At 42.0% G+C, this 18,519-nt stretch overlaps 1 protein-coding gene across 1 annotated transcript in view; it reads left to right on the plus strand.

The window, feature by feature from the left end:
- The window catches only part of slit3 (slit homolog 3), a gene marked incomplete at both ends in the record, with an annotated part of 226,119 nt that overhangs the window by 163,497 nt on the left and 44,103 nt on the right, over positions 1-18,519 (plus strand). Inside the window, 8 exons of the mRNA XM_079228276.1 lie at positions 2,417-2,580; positions 3,846-3,990; positions 7,300-7,371; positions 8,116-8,187; positions 9,318-9,389; positions 12,025-12,168; positions 12,971-13,134; positions 16,897-17,047. Of these exons, the coding sequence (XP_079084402.1) occupies positions 2,417-2,580; positions 3,846-3,990; positions 7,300-7,371; positions 8,116-8,187; positions 9,318-9,389; positions 12,025-12,168; positions 12,971-13,134; positions 16,897-17,047 (984 nt within the window). The remainder of the gene's footprint in view (positions 1-2,416; positions 2,581-3,845; positions 3,991-7,299; positions 7,372-8,115; positions 8,188-9,317; positions 9,390-12,024; positions 12,169-12,970; positions 13,135-16,896; positions 17,048-18,519) is intronic.

Here is an 18,519-nt window from a genome sequence, read left to right on the forward strand (position 1 = left end):
TCTCTAGTTTTTCTCTGATATCCATCACTCATTTCCCTTTGTGTTCTCCTACCATCATCCTCTTGTGCTGCTTCTTCACATGACTCCCTCTGTTTCCTCCTGTCCTCTTGTGTGGTTGCCTTCCTCCTCTTCCTCCTTCTCCTCCTTTTCTTTCTACTCTTCATGTTTGTCCCGCCCATCTCTTGTACACATCAGTCCGTCCCCCTCATCTTTGTCCCTTCTGTCAACCTCTTCATCCTCGACCACGTCCTCCCTTTTGCTGTCTCCTCAGTTTTACATCTTGTGTCCTTTCTTGTTTTGCCGCCCTCAGATCTCTGTATTCAATTTGCTGCTTTTATAAAAACGACTCATTCAATCAATTGTTTAGAGATGTCCCTGATTTGATTAGCAAGGAAGGTCGTGAAGTGTATGTGTGTGTGTGTGTGTGTGTGTGTGTGTGTGTGTGTGTGTGTGTGTGTGTGTGTGTGTGTGTGTGTGTGTGTATACACGTCTCTGTAAATACATTGGCTTACCTCTCCAGCCACTTTAATATGTGATTTCATTATATGGCACCTTTTACATATATTCAGTTCATTTTATTCTTGTATCTTTATTCTCTTTCTATCCATTTATCTACCTCTCTGTCTTCCTCTTCTTCCCTTTCCTCCTGTTTTCTGTCTATTCTATTAGCAGTGATGATATCACCTCATGCTGTGTCTCATTCAGAAACTTTAACCAATGAAAAGTGATTCATCCACTGATTCCCCATGTGTTTGTGTGTGTGTGTGTGTGTGTGTGTGTGTGTGTGTGTGTGTGTGTGTGTGTTCAATTCACTGTACTAGAGATGTGCGAGAATAAACACACACACAGAGACACACACACACATATTTCACAGAAACAGGCACGACGTCCTTAGACACAAATAAGCCCAACAAACGCTATCACTGACTTGCAGCTAGTCCACACACACACACACACACACACACACACACACACACACACACACACACACACACACAGCACTTTCTCCATACCCCCTGCCTCTCCCCATTCTCCCCTGTGTTTTAATCCTACTTGTCAGTAATTAAGGCTGAGCCGGGGGTGGGCCGGGACGTGGCTATCTCCATGCGGGGGTTTGACTATAAACTGGATTTATAATGGGAGAGCGGTATTAAAACCCACTGCCCCCGCTGCTAGCATCAATGAGCCCATCTCTGTTCCATAACAGGATTTGTCCTCTGCTTTATTACAAAGGGAGGCCTGTCTTCTGAAAGGCTAGATATCCCGGCTGGCACATAATACGCTGACAAGACACTCTACTGTTCATCCACCCTCCTTCTCCTCATCTCTCTCTTTCTTTCTCTTTTTTTTGTAAGGTGTCAAATCTAGTCAGTGAAGCCTGTAGAGAGTCTTAGCTCTGTGAAATGTCTCCTGATGCTTTCTATATTGAGTTGTACCATTTAATGAATGCTACAAGTGAAATGTGAAACAGCTAATAGTATCATGGTTGCCTTTGAGTTCTTCAAATTTAAGTTTGCAATGCCTTAGCCACCTCAAACTAAATTATGTTCATGTCTGTGTTACTGTAGTGGAGGAAAACTCTGGTAAAAATATCTAAAAACATGGGCACATACTACCTAAACTAAACTATGGATCGAGGCCTGTGATATAATATTATAATATATGGATTTTGGTCATTTTGGTGAACTGCCTCTTTTTTAAATATGTTCATGTGGGGAATCTAAGACACCTCCAATATAATCATTTCCTGTCTCTCTTAGCCACTACGAAATCAAGGCAAAATGACCAAAAAAACTCCAAAGACATGAAAAGACCTTTCCCATTTTATTTATTTGCTCTATGTTTTCTACTCTTCCCTGATTTTTATATTATATTCCTCTTTTCTATGTTCATTTTCATTCTTTGTGTCCACTCTGTTCATACCTGAATCTTTCCTTCAGTCTCTTTGTCCAGAATTATATTCTTATTCATTCTCACATTTGTCTCTGTCTCTCCTCTCTGTCTGTTTGGCTCTGTCTTTCTGAATAGATTGTGATTTAGCTGTGTGAGTCCTCCCTCTAAAGGGAGTTATTGTCACAGACCTTGGGGAAATGAGAGTTGAGGATATTACTCTGTGTGTTTGTGTGAGTGTGTGTGTGTGTGTGTGTGTGTGTGTGTGTGTGTGTGTGTGTGTGTGTGTGTGTGTGTGTGTGTGTGTTTCACCGAGGAAACAGCCTCATGATCCCGGCCAAGGATTGTAAACCGTGTGAAAAATAGAATTTGAATGCCGACTCAAATACATTTGCTTTTACTTTAGCTGAGGTGCTTCACATACTTTTTGAGAGACTTCTGCTTCTAGGAAGTGCACACTTCAGATCGAATAGTACAGAATTCATCGAGTTAATCACTCACTCATGTATTCCTCTATCTGTCTCAGGCGTCTGCACTCCAACAGTCTCCACTGTGACTGTCACCTGTCCTGGCTCTCTGATTGGCTCAGAGCCCGACGGGGCTTGGCTCCCTTCACCCAGTGCATGGCCCCCGCCCACATGAGAGGCCTCAATGTCCCAGATGTGCAGAAGAAGGATTTTGTCTGCAATGGTGAGTTCAACATCAACACAGAGCCACACGGTAATCCATTGAAATCAAAGAGCGTGGCTGAAGGGCACACTGAAGCACCTTTCTAGTGCTTATTGTGGCATGCAGAGTGATAATGGGACTCTTTCTTCAAGAGTCAAAAAGGCATGCTTTTAGTTTCACCTAACATTTGTTTTAAATTGTCTCTGGAACAAAACCGATAGAAATATTGTTGGAGAAAAGCTGCCAGTTTTTTGGCCCCATTGCAGCTACATAAAAAATTGACACATGATAGTGCTTGAACAGCGAAACCGAGCCATTAAAGTGATGTGTGACACTATTCAGCAACACCAATATGAATTTGACATATACAGAGTGGATTCAAGTGAAAGTCCCCGAGTGAATTTAGCACCGTTGACTGTAGACACTGTTTGACGTAGAGGTCTACAACACATTGAACGTAATGACCGGACCATTATTAGAGGCAACATTGTTATCCTCTACAGACAGCTCAGCATTGAGTTTATAGCACTGAAAGAATTACACCATGTAGAGGGCGTAATCAGCGAAAAGGACAGTATAAAAGCAGTATTGTTATCAGCTGCATCCTGTTTTAATAGACTGTCAGGCTGTGCTCTCTTTATTAGCCTTTAGCCTTGTCTTTTCTCCTTACATGCTCTGCGGCAGACCTCTGCTTACTGCTCTTTTCTCCATTCCCATCCCCTCTGTGTCAATAGCACCCTGACTTTATCTTGTTTCTTTATTTTAGCCCTTCCTTTTGCCTTCTTTCCTTCCTTCCTCCATTACTATTTCATGATCCCTTCTCTCTCCCCATGTCCTCACCCTTCCATCCTCCAGCTCATATCAAGCAATATCTTTGTTGACATACTGTGGCCAGAAGATATTTAGTGCTGATATTCAGTTAATATTGCAATTTCTGCCTGTTTCATACCCAAAAATGTGTCATGCTTCCCCCAGGCAATGTATTCCTGGCAGGATGCAAATGCTTCTGAAACAACCCCGAAGATGACTCTCGTCTCAATGAGAGAAACTGGGATAAAATATACAAAAACACCACAAAGAATAAAGAATAAAACAGAAGCTAATATGTGATTGCAGAAATTATAGCAGGAGTAATAACTGTAGCTGCAGGCATGAAGGAATTTTCTCCTCCATATTTGGCAGTAAAGCAGCAAAATCTATTTCATGTTACAAGTTAAAGTGTAACTCTGCTATATATATATATATATATATATACATATATTGCATCTATGTATTGCTGTCTACAGGTCCAGCACAGACAGAGTTGAGGACGTGCGCGCCTCAGGTCGCCGTGTGTCCACCCAGCTGCAGCTGCAACAACAATATCGTGGACTGTCGTCGTAAAGGCCTCACCGAAATACCAGCCAACCTCCCTGAGGGCATCGTGGAGATGTAAGGCTGCTTTATTTTTACCTCAATGCTACGTGTGTCATATCAACTGACTTTTTTTTCATTGGGAGCACATTTTACATAATCATGTAATGTATTGTGTTTTCTTTAAATGTGTATATTTCAAAAATATTATTACGGTCCTTTCCCACTTGTATTTTTGAACAGCAGATCATTTTTATCATGTGATTTCCTATTTAAAACAGCGTTTTCTGGCCATATTCACAATATTTACCCAATTCTTTGCATTGTACATTATTTGCTTCTGTGAAACAATAGCACGTGAAAATGTACCTTTTACTCTTTCTTTTAATTCATTGAACACACCATCTTTAACTGTTATACTGTACTGGTTCTATGCACAAGTGAGAGAAATTTGCTTCTAGTCTTCTGGAGTCATTTTGAATCTATTTGTACGATTAAATATAGAAACGTTCAAACCCACAGTTCAAATGAAAAATAAACTTATTCCAAACACACACAGACACACATCTTCGCTAACAAACACACAAAACACTGTGATCTTTAGACGCTTGGGTTCAGTGTGAACTCGACCTAACATCAAACCCGATCTCTGGCACACTGTGTTTGAGATTGCAGCAAAACTCTATTCTTTTACACACTCATACACTTTGCCTCCTCTTCTCTCTCCCTCCTCCTTCTGGTCTCTTGCTCACATTTAGACCTCCACCACCACCAGTGGGACGTGTTTGATATCCTTATTGATCGCTGTACCCTGTTTGTTTGTACAGAGGACAGCTGGTTGATTGCTCTCTGAGTAAGGGAGCAATTTCTCCCCCGCAACGCTACACCAATACCTTTATACCTCCCCAGCATAAGTAATAGATTCACACCCACATACACACTAATGCTCTCCCGCATATATGCAGACACACCAGTTTTGTATGCGCAAACAAAGCATGTACTTGGGCACAAATTACAGGTACACACACACACAATCTTGGAGGGTCAAACACACACATACACACACACACATATAGATGCATTGTGATTAAGCCACAGGCACCAACACATATCTGATTGAATCTCTTAGACACACCCACATACACACACTGCATTAGTATTTTATCCATTAATAAATGCTGTTGCGCCAGCCAGAAACAATGGAGCATAATAGAATGATGTATTGTCAGTCCTACATATGGAACAAAGTCATCTGAATGCTGGTGGCACGGATCACTGCCAAATGTGTGTGTGTGTGTGTGTGTGTGTGTGTGTGTGTGTGTGTGTGTGTGTGTGTGTGTGTGTGTGTGTGTGTGTGTGTGTGGATACAGCATGCAAGTGTGTGTTTGTTGGGTAATCTGTTCCTCCAAGTCAAATACATTCATCAAGCAATTTAGCAAAACAGGTTTGTCTCAAGGCGTTTAACTTCATTAGAACATTGACAGTGTGTGTGTGCGTGTGTGTGTGTGTGTGTGTGTGTGTGTGTGTGTGTGTGTGTGTCTGTGAGGCGCACTCAGCCCATTGTGAAAATGCTCACCTGCCAAACCCATCTCCTGTTTCAGTTGCCGTTCAATCTTCGCCTCACCTTATAGATTTTTCATAAGGCTTAAAATGTCTTCCCTTTGATATTGAGCCTTTAAGTGTCTTTGACTCAACCTTGTTTTAAAGCCCCCAGATATAATTTGTGTCTTGTTGTGTGTGCAGATTGTCTCCGTCAATATGTGTACATCCTTGATTTATTTTGACCCCTTGTAGGTGTTGTTGCTTGCCAGGGGCGTGAGGTGTCGGAATTTAGAAAGCAACATGAGCCAAGACACATCCACCTGTAAGGGTTGTGTTGCATTCAAGAGCAGGACACCGTTTCATTTAATTTAAAAAAAACACAGTTACAAGATAGCAGACGCAAAATTTAATCCCAGCAAATGTGATCGATATTTGGCTTTGGGTGCATTTAAAATGTATCGGCGGTATTACGCTGCAACAAACAGTGATTAAATACTAGATAGATAGATAGACAGACATACAGAAAGAAAGAAAAAGAGCGGGATGGAGAGTGGAGGTCAAGAGCAGGACAGGGTGGGGTCTGACGAGAAGGAGGAGAGGAAGAAGAAGGGTGGATTAGTTCCCATTTATCATTCTGACAGCTGACCCTGTGGTTGGCCTTGGGACCTCACCGCATTCCTCCTCTGCTCTTGATTTTTCCTCTGTTCTCCGCTGTCGTCCACACTTCTCCACTCCTCTGATTTCTCCATTGTCGTCCTAGTTTCTCCCATTTCTCTTTTGTCCTCCTCTTTTCTTCCTTTCATTTCATCTAATGTTGTGCTACGTATTTTATTCGCATCGCTTCCTCTGCCTCCTCTCCTTTCCTCCATTTCATAGCGGCAACAACATAAAGAATAGATGAGTGACATGAATGTGTAGCCTCGACCATGAAGAAAGCAGAAACTAAACTGCAGTACATTTCCCCAAACGTAGGCTTTGTGCATAGTTCTGACGGCTCCCCACATGATAATGGATTGAAAACTACCCGTGTGGTGTAATGAGTGTGCAGTCTTCCATAGAAAGAGATGTGATAACTTCCCTTTGGCACTTAGCCTGAGAAGGTTGAAGACCCTCCTGTGTTCATGAATACAGTCTGACTGCATCTAAAGAACAGTGGTGTGCCTCCCTCAAAGGAATAAATGAAATACTCAAGAATATGAGGAATTCTGATTGGATAATTGTTAATGTACTGCTGTTAAAGTTAAAGCAAATAACCTCTGTGTAAATTGTGCACTGAAACCTGCATTTCACTGTGGTTGAGACGGAAAGCTTGATGGATCCAGCTAGCGTCTTGGCATACTTTGCCACTAGACACATTTATACATCACGGTACCTCTTGAACACTTTGGCCAGAGTCTTACTGAGCAAACAGGAACTGTGCCTCAGCAGTCCAGGTTTGGGTTTCTCAGATTCTCACGTTGGTCCCATTTCAACTTCCATTACTGCTGAGCTGCAAAATCTAACTCCACATTTCACACTGACTGACCTTGACCGGCCCTTGCTGCTAAGAAATATTGTGTCGATTGTGATTGGAACATCCACCTTTTGAACTCTCTGTGCCCTTGTGCCTGACTCAGACTGTGGGGTAAACAGGACTTCATAACAATCAACAACCTCGCTGTCCTTGTTGAAATTTAACATCGAAAGGAAAGGAAATAAATGAAAATTAACTCATGTTGAAATTGTATTAAAATGTTCTCCTTGTATGTTTTAGGGGTAATGTGTTTTTCTAATTAATTAGAAGGGATTATTTAAAATCATCTGATCTCACTCCCTCCCTTCTCTCTCTCTCTCTCTCTCTCTCAGTCGCTTGGAGCAGAACTTGATCAAAAGTGTCCCAGCAGGAGCCTTTTCTGCCTACAAGAAGCTCAAGAGGATGTAAGTCTATTTGAATAAAACTGCATACACAGACTCAAACACTCAAAGTTGGCAAGCATACAATCATGCACTGATATGCATGAACATGACTCACATTAAGAACCTCAGCAGTAATATTCTTTTACTTGCATCGATGCAATATTTTATGTATTTATTCATTAATTTAACAAGTTAATCCTGTTCAGGTCAACTCTAAACATTGGCATCATCTGCATAACAACGAGAATAAGTGTCATTTCATTTCTAAATCATTAATGTGAACAGAAAATAAAGCAGAGCCAGTATTGAACCTTGGGGCACTCCAAGTACAGTAATCCAGCATAAACCCTTACACATTTAGTCCAATCTGAGATACACACACACACACACACACGCACAGGTGGAGTTTTAACCTCCACAGAAGTGTTAAATAATATATCTTACAGCGGTGGAAGTGACATGAACTGCACTTAACATGCCACTGCTTCCAGTGTCTCTCTCTCTCTATCTCTCCTGTCACATCCCTTCTGCACCTCACTCTGTCCATCACTTTCTCTCTCTCTGTCTCTCTCCCTCATTTACTTTCACATTCAGCTCTTCCTACTTTTTTTTAACTCATGTCCCCTTCCCTTGACCTCTGCTGATGAATTCTCTTGTGATCATTTGTCAGACAGTTCTAGGACATTCACACAGAGTGAACCCCATCACTGTGTATTACAGTCATACACTTCTCTCTCTATTTCTCTCTCTCTCTCTTCCCCCCAGTGACTTGAGTAAGAACCAGATTTCTGACATTGCCGACGATGCTTTCAGTGGCCTCCGCTCACTCACCTCACTGTAAGTATGACACAGGTACATGCCGACACACACACACACACACACACACACACACACACACACACACACACACACACACACATACACACAAACACACACACATATCCAGACAGGAAAGTAATTGCATTTCCAGACATTTAGAACATAACAATGTTGTTGCTGTCGATGTTGACAACCGGACCACGGAGCTGCGGAGTGTGCGTGAGCGCTGTATGTGGGTCTTTGTATTTGCTTGTGTGTGCGTGTAATTGTACGTGTGTTTGTGTGTGTGTGTGTGTGTGTGTGTGTGTGTGTGTGTGTCTGAGGGTGATTGTGATAAGAACATGAAGGACAGTTTAATTTGAATCAATCTGGAGCATGAAAATGAGACAGACAGACAAGACGGGGTAGACAAGGTGAACTCTCACAACACACACACACACACACACACACACACACACACACACACACACACACACACACACACACACACATACACACACACACATATACACATACACATACACACACAGCCGAGTTGAACAGGAATGTCACTGAGAGGCACAACTTTTGCAGTAGAGGCCAGCTGAGGTGTGATGTAGAGTAAAGGGTAAAATTGCTCATGGGAATTAAATAGTTGCAGCTATAATTGGAGGCACATCCCAGACAACATTTAAGTTTTTGACAATTAAATGACATAAATGGTCCAAACCATTTGTGCTTGGTGAGAAATGCCTTGATGCTGAAATGACTGTCTGTTGTACATGTATATTCTAACATTAGGAAGTTTAAAACAGCCGGACAGCTATTTCATCCTTTGCAATTGTATTTGGGGTACTGACATTCTGAGGACAATTAGACATAGGCAAACTATCAAATGAGAGTATTGTATTTAACTTTGCTATACAGCCATTAATTAGGTAGGATACAAATATGGAATCATACTACTTTAAATTGCAATTAATATGATTCGGGATTACAAAATGTTAGAGAGGCCAACTGTGACTAAATCCTCTTTGTCCTGAACAAAAAAAACAGTAGCAGCTGTTCATGTGATAAAATACCATAAGATGCCCCATAAGCTTCGGTGTGTAAGAACAGCCTTATAGCCACTGTAACCTAAATGATGTTGTTTTGACTGTCCTGTGCAGGGTGTTGTACGGAAACAAGATCACAGAGCTGCCCAAGGGATTGTTTGATGGACTTGTTTCCCTGCAGCTACTGTAAGTACTATCTGTGTGGTGTGTTGTTACGTGTGTCCCAGTGTATTAGTGTGGTGCCCCCAGAAAACAATGAAATTCGTTATTCAGTAAAGAAAAGAATATCACACTCAAATAAGGGATGGAAACACTGTATCGTCGTGGGTTTTTAACAGAAATCATGTCCAGCTACAGTTTCTTTTAGAAAATGTTAAATAAAGGACAACCTACACATTCAAATGCTTTCATTGCATGTGATATATTGGCAAGGAACATAATCGCTGTGTTGCATAACTTAAAAATCAGTAACCGGAGGTCTCCCTGTGTCACTGTTTGCTGAAATATGAAAATAAATCTTGCAGTGTCCCTCAATATTTCCATGATGCTGGCTCCAATTGGAGCTTTATAACATGAAGTAAATTAGGCTGTATTTGTGTTTGGTATCGTATTTAATTGTCCATGATTAAGACAATTCGGTGACTTGGCATCAGAGAGTTACAACTATACATTACTTTTGTACCACGATCACCACCGATATTTAATGCCTCAATATATTTGGTGGTAATTGTACGAGGAAGAGCCACGCTTAGTTATCATCACTATTGCACAATGGCAGCTACAGCAGAATCCCCTCTGTGTGCTCTTAACCTCCCTCTGCCCGGCATCCTGTGAGTGTACACAGAAAAGCATTGCCTAAATGATCAACATGATCCAAATTGATGCACTGTAATAAAAACTGTAGTCTCTTATAGTCCTTTTAACGTTTAGCGTCTACTAAGAAGAAGTATTAAGTATTTATTGTGAATAATTTCTTGTGGGCACAGGCTCAAACTGCAGCAGTGGTACAGCATGCAGTATAACTGTGGGCTCAGCTGTTCCAGCTACAGTGGTACCGTACGGGGCATATGGTCGCCGCAAATGCCGCAGTCCACTGCAGAAACAACTAATGTTCTGGGCTTTTCCATCATAAAGTGAAGCGGAGCTAAGAGAATGAGGATGAGTGAATCGAACCCACAAACACCTTTTACGGGTTTAGGTGGATCATTGGGATGCATGGTGCATAGAGAGAGAAGAGGTCGGGGGCGAGGGGTGGGTGGGATTAAACTATGGATGGGGAGGGGAAAGAGGAGGGGGGTAGAGACGTGGACATAAGTAAATGCAGATATGATTAGAAAAGAGAGTGAAGAAAAACCAGGGAGAGAAATGTAATTTGTGTGACGTCGTTAACATTTAGTATCCTCCTGATTGGAGAAGCAGTTCCCTCACGCCTTGTCATGATGATGTTAAATACTGAATGCTTTATTTTTATTCATGGCGGCACATGTGATCCCTCAATAGGATAATCCAAGACTGCTTCTGTGCATTTGTGACTGCTTCAATTGCTGAATAAATATAGTACTGAATGACTCGTTAATATGCCTGTCGTGTCGCCACATCATTGGTCAATCCCACAAAGACACTGCCTGCAGGTGTTTGGCGCTCTCTCTCTCTCTCAGCAGCAATGGAAGGGAACATGTCTTTTAATATTTCGCCGCTGACAAAAGTCGTCAGTTTGTCAGGAATTTTCAAGATGCTGGTATTCTCCCATATAGTGTAATAAGTACACATCATATATTAGCTTTGACTGGGGAATCTAGCAGCATGTCAACCTTCCATGACAAATATGTGTTTATTGCTTTGTATAGCTAGCGGTCTGCTGTTTATATTGTCTGCGTTGCTTTGTTTTACTGGTGCAGTTTCAAGTAATTAGTTCCCCCTGTGAGCTGCCTAATGAGGCGTGGATATGTCGCAGAGCAGCATGTGTGTGCGTGTATCTGCCTGCATGTCTGTGTGTGTGTGTGTGTGTGTGTATGTATAGGCAGGTTGTGCCAGTATAGGCACTCGTTAGGACGACTTGAGATGATTAAGCTGAGATGCTGCAGCAAGCACAGAGTTAGTCACCTGTCAGACACAGGAAGAAAGAGAGAAGAGTGCGAGAGGGACAAAGAATGAGAAGAAATGAGTTTCTGTGTGATATCGAGACAAAAAGTGGAAAAAAATAAAGCTAGACGTACAGGGGAAAAGCTGTCAACTTGGCTGTATTAGCGAATGAGGTGCAGGTATGGAGGAGAGAGAGATGTAGGAATGGGTGGAGGTGGAAACCTTTCCTGTCATTTACCTAATCCCTATATCACATTTCTCATTTCCCTGTCTCTCCTTCGTTTTCACTGTCAGCCTCTTCCACTTAATTGTATGTCTCTGTCACTCAGAATTAAATCTTCGCCTGTCCCTTCACTGTCTCGCTCCATTATTTCCTCCATCCCACCTCCATTCTTCTATCTCCTCTTTTCCTCCTTCCTTCCTTCCTTTCTACCCTTGCCATCTGTCTCCCCCACCAAAACAAGATATCACAGCCAGACCCAACAGTGAAAATATATAAAACCGCAATTTGCAGATTTATGTGTCACAGCCAGGCAAAATATAATCATGACTGTGTGCAGAGGGTATGAGAGGCTGTTGGGAGGCACTGGGGAGGAAACAGGGAGAAGAAGAAGAGGACAGGGGAGAAAAGTTGTGGTTTTTCAGGGTAGATGCATCAGAGAAAAATACGTTATCTCATGAAGTTAAATAAGTAAAGTTAAAAAATATAAATAACAAAGGGGTCTTGCTTGTGTTTCAGGCTGCTGAATGCCAACAAAATTAACTGTTTGAGAGTCAACACCTTCCAAGACCTGCAGAACCTCAACCTGCTGTCGCTGTACGACAACAAAATGCAAACAATCAGCAAAGGACTGTTCGCCCCTCTGCGCTCCATCAAGACTCTGTAAGTATATGCAGGTTTCAAGGGGTTTTCATTAACCCAGCTGCTGCAATTTAAATTAACTGGAAACTATTTCCATAGTTGGTCAATCGTTTTGAATGTTTTTCTGGTCCCAGCTTTTGAAACGTGACATTTTGCTGTTATTCTTGCCATATATAACAGGAAATCGAATAAATTAAGATTTTGGACAGTTAGTTGGAGAAAAACTAGCAAACTGACCTACGGGAGCCTCTGAGAGGCTTTGAAAGACATTAGACATGCATTTGTTAACAAGCTGAAGGACTTGGAACCAGCAACTACCATGTTGACTGACAGGGAAATATAGTATTTCAGGATTTTGCACAAGTATGACTGCATAGTTTTATTCTTTGTGACATCCGACGTCCTAGATTTAGGTTTAGGGTTATAAAATTGCATTTAAAAGTTATTAATCAAGCACTGTGTACATTACCGCAACACCTCCCTTTCCTAAAGCTGCACTTTCTCTTCTCTGGATAATAAATGAAGGTTATCAGTGTTTCGGCCGCTTGAAGCAGAGACTACCTAACTACTTTTTGCTAGAAGCTTCTACTTCAGGGAAGCTGTAGCACACACCAACCAGATGTTCAGAGCAACAGATGTAAAATTATACAAAGGTTTTGGTTAAACCAGGAATGTTTGGCATCAGTCAGCAACTGTAACTCTGCTGAACTCTGCGGTTCTCATCTTTTTTGGCCTGTGACAAACCTTCCTCTCTCTCTCTCTCTCTCTCTCTCTCTCTCTCTCTCTCTCTCTCTCTCTCTCTCTCTCTCTCACTCTCTCTCAGCCATCTGGCCCAGAATCCCTTTATGTGTGACTGTCACCTGAAGTGGCTGGCAGACTACCTGTTTGACAACCCTATTGAGACCAGTGGAGCGCGCTGCAGCCACCCCAGAAGGCTGGCTAACAAGCGCATCAGCCAGGTTAAAGGCAAGAAGTTCAGGTGCACAGGTAGGAGACCAGTTCACGCAGACACACCTGAACACACACACAAGCACACATGCAGGGAGGGAGTCGCTGCTGAAGGTTAATAAAGACTCATGTTGATCATGTAACGGGTAAAATGCCAAGATAGACAGATAAATCACCATAAACAGACGTAGTGTTTAAAAGCATGTTTGTTTGTGTGTAATTAGAAACGTATATGTGTTTGCTGACACACATACAAGCGTTCACATACAATCTCTATGTCTCTCTGTGGTAGGATTTTATTCCTGTTATTTCCTTGGATTTGAGCCGTGGGTCTCACTAATTACGGCACAGACCAATTCAATACACTACAGCAGCACAATAACTAACACAGCAGGGACTGGCCATAGACTGTGATCGCCCACTTGTGTGAGCGAATGAGTGTCTGTGGATGACTGTATACACTTCACATCCTCAGTGCCTCTCCATGGTGGCTCCTTACATTGTTTTCTAGGTCTTAAATATTGTGTTTTTTTTATGGATCACTGGGGGGAAATACATTAAATCCCCTTCCAGACATTTTACAGACTATTTGAATTTTGTGAGAACGGTGGTTGTGAGCAAATCACTGATTTACATGGCAGCAAAGAAGGGGATCTTAGCTCCAACATTCACTTTAACTTGACACTGAATCTGAGGAATACATTATAACAAAACAGATTTATCAGAGGATGTATTTAATAAGCAGCAGCATTCTTAATATTTGACGTCAGGGTGTGTAGTACAATGAACAACAACGTGGTTTCTATAACAGCAGGTGTGTCCAACACATTCTCTCCCTCAACATGTCAATACAGGCGTGATCATTCGCAACAAAACCACTTAGTTATTATTATAATAATTCATAATATAATAATAATAATTTACATTGGAGTCACTTGAAAGTACATATTTGACATGGAAGGTCTCCGAGGTAAGCCCTGGATGTTACTGCTTTGTCCGAGGAGCTAAGCAAGGTAACAATGCTCCTGAAGCCGGTCATGGCTGTCCTCTTTGCTTTAGCCCTTGCTGTCTGCAGTCCCATGCCTCTCCTTGCATCTCCTCTTCTGCTCTGGACCTTGTGGACATTTTCGCTATTGGTGGGCCGTCCCGCCCCCCTCCCCCCACCCTCCTCCTGTGTGGATCTGCAGCTGTCTGTTGCCTCTCCTATCCTGTATGGACCCTGCCCCCCCTCCCCCTTGACTGGCTGGTGCAGCTCTCTGTTGCCCCACCTTCCTCCTGTGTGGACCTGCATTCCGATTGGTTCGTGCAGCTGTCTCTTGTGCTTGATCTAACCATGTGGCCCCGCCTACTGTGGCATCACATGGTTCCGTCAAGCGCCAGGGACCGCCGGGCACACACCCACCTGCCTCTCCAACCCAGTCACACACCTTGGAGCACTTCAGGGCTAAATACTGTTTGTCTGCATTTATGTGTTGGGCTTCTGGGACTCTTAACTGTGGTTGAACTAAATGGAAGTATACAACTTATCTAACAACAATTCATATTTCAATCAGTGATGAATATTCATAATTTAAACCCTTCATAAACACCTATGTTCATCTTGAAGGCTCCAACTTCAACATACATTTGAGCTCAACTTTCTCAACAGATTCCTACATTGTTCTTCCTGTTGTTTTTATGTGGAAAGTATTGATTTGTCATTGTAGGGTCTCAAATGCTTGTTAATGTCCTGTGACAACATATTTTGCTTTCAGTTCGACTCAATGAAGAACAGAGCTAGACGTATTGAAGGCTCTCCAATGTCTAGCCAGTTCGAGAGAGGGATGAGATTGAACTCTCACTCACGTCTTTTTTTAAAATTTTGTTCATATTCTCGTTTGTGTAAATGCATGGTGAACAAATATGCGCTGTGTGGGAGAGGAACACTGCTTGGCTGTAGGGAGTGCAGGACAATCACAGAGTCTTTGATAAAAACCTGAATAATGTACAATATCTGGGACGGCTGTTAGACAACCCAGGAAATATGTCATTTTTAAAGACTATGTAGTTGTGATGTGTGTGTTTTTTTTTTTAATAGTTTGAAATAGTATGACAAATGTATTAGTAAAGAATGGTCAAAGTTATACCTTTTGAATTTTCTTTTCTTTCCTTATTTGTGGCCCCCGGCACCCCTATTATTCACCTATAGCGCCTTTGGCTAGAGCTCTAACCCTCACCATGCTAGATCCTGTAGTTGACATTCACAACCATCCCCACTCTACGTCCCACCTGCTTTTCATCTGGCAAAATCTGGTCTGGCCGCACCTGTACACCTGTGACCACTGTGAAAGCGCTGGCAGTGCTTCAGTGGCTAGCATGACGGATCCCAGCACCTCTGTACAAACAGCTTTCCCCCTTTTCTGCTCCAACTGAGGGACTTTAAAGAAAAAAGTCAAGCTAATACTGTTATGCGGATTTCCTCATTCTTGCCTTCTTTCCTCTATATAATCCTTCCAATCCCGAAATTCTTTGCTCTCTTCCTTCCCTTTCTTTCATTGCTCGTTCCTTTCTGTCAACTTGCCAACCAACAAAGTGTGTGGCACCAAATAGTCTGCCACTGAAAGGAGCTAACCAGCCAATTCTCCAAACAGTAAGACATCATTGAAAGACCAGTAATCAATAACTGAGTCCAATTCAAGGTTGTTCACCGCAAATGACCCCTCAATAAGTGCTGCTGGTTCTAAAACACTGACCAGTTGAAAACACTTCAGCCATAAAGGGTGTGCGAGGAGAGAGTGGAGACAGAGAATCAAGAATCCAGTAGCCTGGCACAAATTAAGAGAAGTCTGATAGTTGATTGACAATAAACAGAAAATGTTGAAGTGAAATAGAACAGAGAGAGAGAGAGAGAGAGAGAGAGAGAGAGAGAGAGAGAGAGCGAGAGAGAGAGAGAGAGAGAGAGAGAGAGAGAGAGAGAGAGAGGTAATGATAACCGTGAGAACTATAAAGTGTGTTTGTGGTGCACAAATACAAGTGCTACATGATATAAACCAGCTCCATTCCACAGGCACTAGCGGTCATAAATATCTGCTCACATTACATCTAAATAACAGAAGTGGTCTCTGGCTCACCTTGTTAAATAAAAGCATCCGCGGTTAAACTACATTTATCAACTAAATGATTCCATAACACCACATGTATATCTGTTTGTTAATTTGATTTATAGCCATGTACCGCACCCCGCTGCATCAGCCCTGTGCATGCTCCACTGTGCAGTGCTGCAGCCCGTTCTTTCAAATAGATGAGGTGGACACAGTTCACTCATGTCTTGCAAATGACTGGTTAGTTAGTTATGTTTTACAATGTTTGACAGTTGAAACTTGAGCAAAAAGTAGAATTTTCCAAACAAACTTGAATGAGAAACAGATGAGACGGGTAGTGGCAAGCTGGCAGTGGAAGAAAGCAAAATGGCTCCATCTAAATGTGCATGTTTTCTTTTTTAATATTGGCTGAATATGTATTGGGATGATATGTTGTCTGTTGAATATAAGGTTTGAAGTAGAACATTTTGAATTCTGGTCAAATGTAAATGGGACAATATTTGTCTGTTATTAAAAACCTACAGAGTCAAACATTACAACTTTCTGTCTTTCTTTCCTTCACCTCTCTTCTCCTCTGTGGACTTAATTTACCTGGTTTTCCTCATTCCCTTCCCTTTCTACCTATTGTCTATCATGTTGCCTGTCCTCTTTCTCTGTTTTTCTGTTGCACCTATATCACTTCCTCTCTCTTTCGGTCTTTCCCTCCCTCTTCCCTCTGCAGGTCAGGAGGACTATCGGAGTCGTCTGAGTGGCGACTGTTTCCAGGATCTGGTGTGTCCAGAGAAATGTCGCTGTGAAGGCACCGTGGTCGACTGCTCCAATCTCAAACTGACCCGTGTACCTCCACACATCCCTGAACACACCACCGACCTGTAAGTCAGATGGCGTTTCCTTTTTACACACACCCACACATGTACTGTATGCAAACTCATAATGAAATATCGGATTCAAAACCATGTGTTAGACTGCTTTAACCTGAAACTGTAAACCACCACACATCCTCTAACATGCCACAGACCTGTCAAGAAGTTTTTCACTTTATCCGGCTCATGCAAATCACGCAGCCATATATACACATTGAAACATGCACGGGTACAAACACAAGCGTCTCGGCTTGCATGCATGCAAAGACACAAATGCTCGTATACAATGCACGCGCAGATATCGGCCCAGAGCAGTGTCATGAATGCACTTTTCATTTTTAAGCTCCCAGACCAGATGCCTCTCAATAGTCTTTTCCATCTCCCTCAAAGTCCCAAAGGAGCCATCATCATGTCTGGAGAAGGGTCTCACACTAGAATACTGAACAGTCCCATTCATTGTACTGCTGAAAGATGGAAAGGGGTGAACAGATAACACGCAACAGGAATACCATGACCTTATTGCAAAAAAGGTTAAAAAGCCTGTATGTGTTCAGGATCTGCTAGATTAAAAAAAACAAGCTGGTATTATGCTGAGGAATTGTGCTAATAGGCAAGAATAATTCATAATTCCATTGAGCTACAGAGTTATGAAAGCTCATGTCTATAATGTGATTTAAATAGTAAATACTTAAAAGCTAATAAAAAGTAATAAAACACACCCCGACTGAGACCGAAAACTGGATTTGTCATTCAAAGCTGCGCCACAAGAAAAGTGTGCTGCGGCTGAAATCAGCCAGACCCATTTTAATAATAATAATATAATATTTCCACACAGGAATTATGAATCCAGCCAGAGGCTAAGTTTTGCCTAATAAGGCTGAATCCTCTTTAAAATGTAGGTGAGGGATGGAAAGCTTCTGCCATGACTCTGTGGTACTCGTGGAGAATAGCTGCAGAATAAGGAACCACTGCAGCATCCAGGAAGATGCAGAATAGCCACTTTAGATAACTAATTATGTCAGCATCCCACTGACCATTAGAACTCGATTCCTCTCTCGCTCTGTTCCTTTAGTTCTGCTTCTCTCTGTGAACTCTTGCATCCTCCAATCCTCCCTCCTTTTCTCTCCTTCTGTTCCCAGGGTGCTTCATGTCCAAAATATAACCTCTGTCCTTCATGGTTGGTTAGAGGGCACATCAGTTTCTACTGTGTTGACACCCTCTCTCTTTTTCTTGCCTTTTCCTTAAGAACACAACCAACCAGTGGCTTTTTGGAGGCCACACACACACACACACACACACACACACACACACACACACACACACACACACACACACACATATATATATATATATATATATATATATATATATATATATATATATATATATATATATATATATATATATATACAAGTAGCCAGTTGTGCCCTGTGTAACCTGCCTTATCAGGGGAAATCAGGGGAGGTTGTGACTGAGCTGAA

Source organism: Taurulus bubalis (assembly GCF_910589615.1).
Source record: "Taurulus bubalis genome assembly, chromosome: 13".
Taxonomy (NCBI): domain Eukaryota; kingdom Metazoa; phylum Chordata; class Actinopteri; order Perciformes; family Cottidae; genus Taurulus; species Taurulus bubalis.